Genomic DNA, 9,427 nt, shown 5'->3' on the forward strand with positions numbered 1-9,427 from the left:
CCGCAGTATTTTCTTACTATATTTTATCACAGTAATTAAGTTTTTACTGATTTTGTTATTGTTGCACGTCTTTACGGCTGTGCCTCTGTTATAAAAGAGAAGCAATAAAGTTACTTACATCCGGGTGACTCGGTCTCTTGGCGAGCCACGCTTCTTTAATAACATTTCGTGTTCAGTAATGCTTGGCTTTGCATCATTATTTAACTGTCTCAACGAACCGGACGGCAACAATACAACAATAAAAGTATGCGCAAATAATTATAAGCAGTATGTTGAACATCAGCACCTTCCACCCCAGGATAATTTATTTATTTATTTATTTATTTTTTTTTTTTTTGTGCATATAATATAAATTCAACAGAGGAACACCATATAATACAGTTAGCGGCCTCCTGTATAGTTTAATTTCATTTAATCTTTTTAGCAGTCGAATTTCATGTAACTATTTGTAGATTTTTTTTTTTATGATTTCACTACTTTATATCCAATTTCATATTACTGTAAAATAATACTGTAATAATTTACTATTTTTAAGCAGTTCTTTAATCCTCGCCGATAGACCGAGAGAGCCCCTCGATGGCAAGCATTCTTTAATTAGGCAATCCTTAAGTAGCTCCTATTATTTTTGCAAATAAATGATATGTGACGACCAGCAAAAATTAATTAAATACGTTTATCAAAATGTAATTTAAATCCGTCTAGGGTATATGGATTGTTACTCTTTAAATTTGAATATGTGAGAGCCCTATACAAATCTTATGTTGTTAATTTGATTATTATTATTTATAAATATTAAAATAGTATATGTCAGTTGGCCGCAATATATAAACTGTGCTTTGCTGTAAATGTTATAAATTGTAATTGTTAAATGATATACAGGATCTGTGATATATTCAACTTGTGTAATTATGTAACGTACATTCTATTGTATTAAAAGTCTCGCCTCTATTTTAATATTAATTTCAATCATTTACGAGAGCACGGAATTTACGCGAGCACGCACGCGCGCAAATATTCGATTATATATGAATTCTTATACGCTATCCATACTAAGTGATGTTAATTATATAATATAGTTGTAAACCCAATTAAGTGTGTGAAATTAATATGCAATGTACGTAACACATATATGCTTTGCATTTGTTCATCGGGAAGATTATGAAACAAAATGGACGGTGTGTACCACGTGACTTTCGTAAACCAAGGAGCGGAATGTCGCAACTCTATATATATGGCTCTGGAATACGGGCTTTCTCTGTCCAGATACGGGCTGTGAAATCTGTCCAAAATACGGGCTGTAAAATCTGGACAAATTTCACAGCCCGTATTCTGGACAGATTTCACAGCCAGTATTCTGGACAGAGAAAGCCCGTATTCTGGACAACAGCGCCCTCATACAGCCCGTATTCTGGACAGAGAAAGCCCGTTTCCTGGACAGATTTCGCCACACCTGCTGTATAAATACGGAGTGACAGAATTGAAGTAGCGACCGAAATGATCCAAGGACCTCATTTATGGTAGACTATGTTTTAATAGAATCGTTTTTATTTATTTGTTGTTTTTTTTAGTTTTTTTTTCACCAATCGTAGGATTCGTGTCAACATACTTCTATATTTTTATATTGTATAAATTTGTTACGCTCTACATTTTGATTTAACAACTTTGGAGTATAATTTATGTTTTTATTAATTATTATTTTTTAAAGACCGTTGAACTAAGAGCTCGTGTGAATTAAAAATATTAACAAAATAATCTGTGATTACAAACCCTCGCCCTGTTGCGCGATATCATCTGTGTATATAATCGATTCGGCCGATCGGCAGCGTTGTTGCTGTATTATAGTGGTGTGATATTACAAATTACAAATACGAATAGGGTGAAGTGTAGCCGAGCGGTAAATGTGTACGTATTATGTATATGTGTATTATGTGTATGTAACTCATGCAACTTTGAGTGTTTCGAGGTCTTGATGATCAGAGGCTATGGGAAACAAATTTGCAACACTTTCTTTCTGAGTAAACAATTAGTAAATATGTCTACATATTCATTACAAAAAATACAGTATCTAAAGTTTATACTCTCGAGCATGTACCTAATGTTCAACTTAACTTCACAGCTTAATTATCTAGCATAAACAATCAGTAAAAGCTAATTTACGTTGAAAATTTTTGCTGTACAGCGAGATACAGCAAACATGATTGGAAGGTTACATGAAACTTACTTTTCCTTACACTACAGTAATTAGGATAAAAATAAGGCGGGAACAGGTTAGGCGAACAATAACAAGGCGGGAATAGTTTGGTGGTACATAAGCAGAATAAAAGCAACATTTTAAACACACAAATAACATAGAACGAACGTTACTGCAAGTTCATTTTTTTCATTCATTTTTTTTATTCAAGTAAATAATGGCCTCTGGGGGGCAAAAGGGATCCGAAATTTGGGCCGATCGAGGCAACGATCTAGGAGGTCCGCGAAATTTTTGTGTTCTAGACGCCCGAAAATAACATTTGAGGCGTTCTGGGCTATAATTTTTTTTTTCTTTCTTTTTTTCTTCTTTCCCCCTTTTTTTTACCTCTCAAAAGGAGGCTCCCCCCCACTAAATCCACCCCTGATCTTTTGCTTATCATAATATACATTTTTTTTCAAGTAAATGTAAGTTTAAATTTAGTATAAATTCTCTTCTTAGTGACTTGTAAAATATATCACATTGTATAGAATTGTCTTATTTCAAGAGCCCAACAGTCAATACTTTATTGTTTCTCTTTGACGACCAATTTATGGTATATGTACCCAAATTTTAGTTACATCCTTACAACTACTGTCATCATTAGGCTTAGGATTATCAGGAAAACATTTAAACAAAAGTTTGTTAGCTAACTGTATTGAGAAACCATTCCAAGATTTGCATTTCTTAATATTGCTAGTTTCATTGTTACATAATTTCTTCTCTCTGAAAATTAAGCTTCTAATCCATGACACTGTATGATTAAAAGGAAAAAAGCTTTCAAAGTTTACATACTGAGCAGTGTGTATCCTCATTTCATTTCTGTATCTTAGATTCAGTTTTTCCATTTTTATAATATTGAAATGGATACTATATACCATTTTAAAATATCAAAAATGAAATTGATAATAGAACGTGTGAATTTTATTATCTAAAAACGATTGAAGTACTAAACCTTCTTGATTGTCTAGCAATAGTTATGACCTAGACAATATTAGCATCTGTTATTTATTAATATCATAATTTTATATTAAATGCATTATTTTGATTAATACCAGATGACATTTAACAGCTGTCAATGATTGAAGTCTTTGTATCTAGCATTGTAACTATAGCGTTTGTAGAGATTCGACAGTGATTGTTAATAGGCTAGTGGTGAGTTTTATGGGTCAATATTTTGTTGGAATGCTAGTTACCATTGGCTTGTTAGTACTGTGGGCGTGGCATTGTTTGTTATATACACTTACATTTTCGTATTTTTATTATAGGCCTATTTATATTTCAGAAATAAACAGAAACAGAGGGTGAGTATTACCTTATACAAAGTTTGTAAGCTAACTTGTGTTTAAATATTATATTACCTTTGATAAAAGCGACAAACAATGTGAAAGCGCTGACACAATATCGATGTCTTACTGGGATATTAATTTTGCAAATGTGTAGGCCTAAATCGATAGTAACAACTTGGCTGCATAACCGGCATGTTGCATTAATACTGATCAAACGTGAAACGTTAGAAATTCGGTCTCTCAACTTTAAAGCCGGTAGTTTCTTAATTGAGGCGGTTTAACTTTCCAGTTTCCAAATTATAGTAGGGCACATAAAATTTTGGTGCCAGTTCGGAGAAGGGTGTGGGTATGAGGACTATTCAAGGAAAAACGTCCTATACTAAGTATTTCAAAAACATCTGGTTAACATACTTTTTGGGAAAATTACAAAGGAAGACATTAATTAAGTTTTGGTGATGATCCAAATTCGGGAGTGCATTTGAGGGCAATTAGGTCACAGACTTGAATATCTCAAAATATTTATCCATGGATCTAAATGGAACTTTCCAGAATAGTTTGCCATGGTCCAATGAAGAAATTATAACATAGCTGACAATCCGAGGTAGGGTGTGGATATGACGACCATTAAAAGTGAAACGTCGTAGACCAGATATACCAAAAACTGGCAAACTGATCTGATTGAATATTTTTAAATAAATTAACGAAGTTACAAAAAAAAATTATTAAATGTTGATGGCGATCCAGATACCGATGTGAAGTTGGAGGTCATTTCATGTTAACGGTCCAGACCTAAAATATCTCTATAACTTATAAATGCATCCAAATTAACCTTTACAGAATAATTTTCATTGTCCAATGAAAAAGATTATAAAATTTTGGTGAAAAAATATGTATGAACAATTTTCGCTTTCAATCACTGAATCGCTATGAATTAAAAATGTACTGACCTAGGCAGGGTCGGCTTATATAGCGCACAATGTTTACGAGGCTCTATTTATCATTGCAGCTATAGTTAAAGTCTTACTAATGCAGAAATAGTTTCCTTGGTGTTTTTTTAGAAATAGCCGTTGTTTTTGGTATAATTTATTTTTCTTCTTTCACCCCACTTTCCTATTTTTTTTCCTGACCGGCACTTATTTTTTGGTCACTTCTCGTTCCCGTGCTTCAACCTTCTTCAAACATTGTCTAAGTAAAGACCATATAAACGATGTGCACATCAAAATATGACATCATTCTACATATTTTGAATATTAATAGCAGTCATAGTTCGAGTTTCCCTGACGTCGAGATGGTTTTCATGTGTTTTAACTTAATCTTCATAAATTTCTGTATGATTTAATATTTGTTTATAGTATATTTTAAGCTAGACTTTTAATTTTCGTTTTGGTAATTTCGACATCAATTCTTATTATTGCAATTAGGAAAAGCCCTGCATAAGCAATATCTCCTGATTATGAAGAATAATACTTCAAAATATGTCATTTATTAGTATGATTCATTTTATTAGATGCATTACTGGATTTTAATTACTGTATTGTTTTTTGTTTTTGTTTGTTTTTTTTTCAGATAAAATGGAGACGGTATTGCAGCGTATTCGAGATGCAGAAGTTGAGTTTATACGTTTTGAAGTAACTGACATGTTCGGTAACTCTCGAATGAAAGTGATTAATGCTAACAATTTTAAGAGTAAGGCAAAAACGGGCATTGAATTCAACAGTTGTTATTTAGGAGAGGATTCGATGTTTAAACACAAACATTCATCAATCAGCCTAGATTCCGAATATAATGATTTAGTTCTGATTCCAGATTTGGATACGTTCGAAATACTTCCATGGTGGGACAATACGGCAAGAATCCTTGTAGAGCCAGTACTAGATGGTATGGAATATACTGCTGCTCCTCGATTTATAGCAAGAAAACAACTGGAAGAACTTGGAGAAATGGGTTACAGCTTATACTCAGCCCACGAGTACGAGTTTTATGCCTTCAAAAAAGATACTATGGAACCGATAGTTGGAGATATTAACTGCAGATCAACTCTCAGATTTTACAAAAGTGCGGAGTTTCTACACCAACTTGGACGAGATTTACCAAAAGTGGGAGTCGATATAGAATGCTTAGAAACTGAACATGGACCTGGACAAATTGAAATCACATATAAGCCGTCATTTGGAATAAAAGCTGCAGATAATGCATTCACGTTCAAAAACGCTGTGAAAGAGATCGCCAAACAACACAGCTTGATAGCTTCATTCATGAGCAAACCCTATCCAAATTCAAGTGGATCATCGTGTCATTTCAATCACTCTTTGTGGGATGCTGATGGTAAAGTTCAACTAACACATGATTCAGAGTCACCCGACAAATTGTCTGATATTGCTAAACACTGGCTCGCTGGTCTTTTACATCACGCACCGGCAATGAGCTTGATAATGGGTCCCACTATTAACTGCAGAAAACGATTTGTACCACGTAAGACTGTTCCATTGTTTGCGACTTGGGGATTTGACAACCGCACCGCGGCAATGCGTGTAAAAACTAATAATGGATTTTACGTTGAAAATCGTTTGGGATGTTCAGGAACAAATCCATATTTAGCACTTGCTGCTACAGTAGCCGCTGGAATGGATGGCATCAAGCAAAAGCTTCCACTTTCTCCTAGCGTCACCGGATGTGCATATACTCTTACTGATATTCCTGAAAACAGTCTGATATTGCCAACAACTTTACAAGAAGCGATCAACGCCTTTCTGGAAGACAAGGTCATCAGAAGTGCATTTGGAGAAGATTTTGTCAAAGCATTTATGAGCATCAAGAATTCTGAGATAATGGACGCAAAAGAAGCAGAAGATACAGGAAACTTGACATGGGAATGGGACACATACTTAGAATACGTTTAAATATATATATATATTTTTTTTATTGGCACAGAAAAATTAAAGGTGACCATGGTGGGACCAGGATGGGGTGTGGTATATAGGATGCGTAATAATATTTGTGTGTGGGAAACAATATTATGAGGTTTGCCATCCCAAAACCAACATCAGTAAACAAAAAATGGCAAGCCACGTATAAACCTATTAAAGTAAGAATAAATGGTCAAGTAGAGACAAAATTTCTCATAAAGTGTTTATAAAGGACAATGGTCCATTAAATTTGTTGATCCTGCTTTTTGGCAGTTTTAAATGGTTTAAATATAAATATTTCCAACCCTTTCTTTTCATAGGTTATAGGCATCAGCACCTTTTTTCAAAACGAAAACTAATTTCTTATTTAGATAGTAGTTACAAGCATAAGGTTAAAAAAGCTCTCGTTTAGATTTCAGATACGACATGATTTAACATAGGCCTACTTAACAAATTTCAATTAAATAACAATTTGTTCAATATGTTCACTACCGCTGGTTTGTTAGCAAGGCCCATGTTTTTAAAGTAAAGTACGGTCCAACATATCCACAAATACTTTTCTTTTGGCTTGTTGTTATTGATTGTGATTATTTTATTTTATTTTTTTTTATTTATTTTTTTTATTATTCAACATACCTCATAAGGCAATCTCAAGCCTTAGTAACGAGGTACCTCTGAAAGCAATACAAATAACATATACAAGGGCACTTGGCACAAAAAGGAAAAGTTGAAATTTAATAAAAATACACTGTCTGACAAATAAAACTTCAATCTAAACCTGATGATCGAGCTCTTTGAATAGAATGAAACTAGTCAACAAAAAATTCACAATAAACATTAAGTTTATTATCATTACATTTAAAGGTCAATATATAGAACAATAATTTGAAGAAATTTTTAGATTATTACAGACAGTGCATTTTTTAATGGATAACAACGATTCAATACGTGTGATTATAATTAACTATTACTTGAAAATTAGTACATAACTTTCACCTAAAGATGCAAGTGCACTATGTGCACATAAGCTTATGTCATAATAAATGAACACATTAAAAAAGTTGCTTCCGTACTCATTTAATCTACTCTTCTACTCATATTGCAAATAAATTATTCAAATTTGTAAATCCGTTTACAATGATTATTCTTCCACTGCAGAGCCAAATGGCCGTGGGCTTTCTGTGGTAGAATCTTGCGCATCGTTGACTAAAAGTGTAAATATTAGAATCGTAGGCCTATCTCCTACAGTTACAATTACATAATTATTCCTAAAAACTTTGCACCATGGACATGAACTAAACCCTCAAACGGCCCGCAGCTACGATGGCCCACAAGGGACACATTGCAAACAAAAAAAATGCTGCAAACAAAAAAGAAACGCTGCAAACAAAAAAAAAATGTTGCAAACAAAAAAGAAACGCTGCAAGGAAAACATAAATGCTGCAAACTAAAAACAAACGCTGCAAACAGAAATAAAAAAAAAAACACCAGCGGCAATTGTGGCGCCGGATTTGGCTCTTTTCTAAACCGTGCCTACCCTGAACCATCTTTTGAAAGTATTTTTAAGGGACTCTGTATTTTAAAGTTTTATTTTTGTCTTTTTTTTTTTTTGTGCGTGTGTTTCAGACTGGGTATTAATTTTTTTCTTTAGTCTTTTTTTTTTTTTTTAACAAAAATAATCAGAGCATTCAAGATCAATGGAAACGTAACAGATAAGTAAATAAATGTAATTGCCTCACCTCATCCATTATCTACAAACCACTGTCCACTCAAATGATGACACAAAATACTACATTGGGTTAACTGACACCACCGTTCAAAACCAGATACACAAACCACAAACACTTTTAACACCCCCAAATACAGAAACAGCACCGTACTCTCCAAATACATATGGAAATTAAAAGACAGCAGCACACCCTACAATATCAAATAGTCTATTATCGACAGAGCATCGGCTTACTCCAGGGGCGGATCCAGAAATGTCCAAAAGGTGGGGGGCGAAAGTTGGGCCGATTGAGGCAACATTGTCGTAGGGGGTCCGGGGAAATGTTTGTGTTCTAGACGCCCGAACATAGGCCTAGCATTTGAGGCATTCTGAGCTATCATTTTTTTTCTCTCTCTCACCCCCTCCTAAATCCGCCCCTGAACTCCCCAAAAACAAAACGCTGCAACCTATGCATAACCAAAAAACTTCACATAATATATTCAGACAAACAGTTAATACTAAACAAAAGAACCGAGCTATTGTCTAAATGCAGGCACAGCAACAAATACCTACCCATACCAATTTTCACCTGCCTTACCATTTATATACTCACACAATCCTTGTATTCTCTCACTCCTGAAGATTGCATTACCATGAAACAGTCTGTAGAGTGATTATACCCAGTTCTACAATTTCTACATTTTCAATATATATATATATATATATATATATATACACCATTATATATAAACACCATTTTCAATGATCCCCCAGTAGTAGCCAACCGCCAACCGCCCAATCTCAAATCTATTCTATCTTCATCTCGCTTACTTTCACGCTGTAGGTCCGCTGGTAATATCAAATGCCACAAGCCTAGATGTCAAATTTGTAAATTTAACACCACCGATTGCTCTATTTCTATGCTTCATTCTGGCTGCACTATTCGTCTCCCCTCTCTTAACTGTGATGCTCACAATGTTGTATATATGTTATTCTGCAATATTTGTGATGATGGTCATTATTTTGGCGAAACTGGTGTTGATTTTAGGTCCAGATTTAATAACCACAAATCTTTTCCTTTAGTAGAACACTTTAACTCTCCCAACCATTCTCTCAGCAACCTACGGTGTGCCCTCATATCCACTAATTTCTCCTCCCTCAACAAACGTAGACTCATGGAACTCAAACTCATTATCAGACACAAAACACACGTATCTGGTTTAAACAAGGATCTTGGTGTCCTTAGTGGGTTCTCGTTTTTTAAGGCATAACTTTTCATTTCGATCCGTTTCTGTAG

General features: G+C 34.2%; 1 protein-coding gene across 2 annotated transcripts; it reads left to right on the plus strand.

Annotated features, from left to right (window-relative positions):
• Nucleotides 1-1,371: 1,371 nt before the first annotated feature.
• Nucleotides 1,372-7,482, plus strand: LOC117122184 (lengsin-like). 2 transcript variants are annotated; one of them, XM_033267692.1, is made up of 3 exons: nucleotides 1,372-1,517; nucleotides 3,513-3,531; nucleotides 5,083-7,482. In XM_033267692.1, the coding sequence occupies exon 3, from the start codon at nucleotides 5,088-5,090 to the stop codon at nucleotides 6,414-6,416; it is 1,329 nt and encodes a 442-aa protein (XP_033123583.1). In that variant the 5' UTR covers nucleotides 1,372-1,517; nucleotides 3,513-3,531; nucleotides 5,083-5,087; the 3' UTR covers nucleotides 6,417-7,482. The 2 variants fall into 2 exon arrangements, with proteins under 2 accessions (XP_033123583.1, XP_033123584.1); XM_033267693.1 differs by lacking the exon at nucleotides 1,372-1,517 and having other exon boundaries at nucleotides 3,496-3,531.
• Nucleotides 7,483-9,427: the final 1,945 nt, after the last annotated feature.

This window comes from Anneissia japonica, unplaced genomic scaffold, assembly GCF_011630105.1.
Source record: "Anneissia japonica isolate Jap-2015-1 unplaced genomic scaffold, ASM1163010v1 scaffold6_len129433_cov155, whole genome shotgun sequence".
Lineage (NCBI taxonomy): Eukaryota > Metazoa > Echinodermata > Crinoidea > Comatulida > Comatulidae > Anneissia > Anneissia japonica.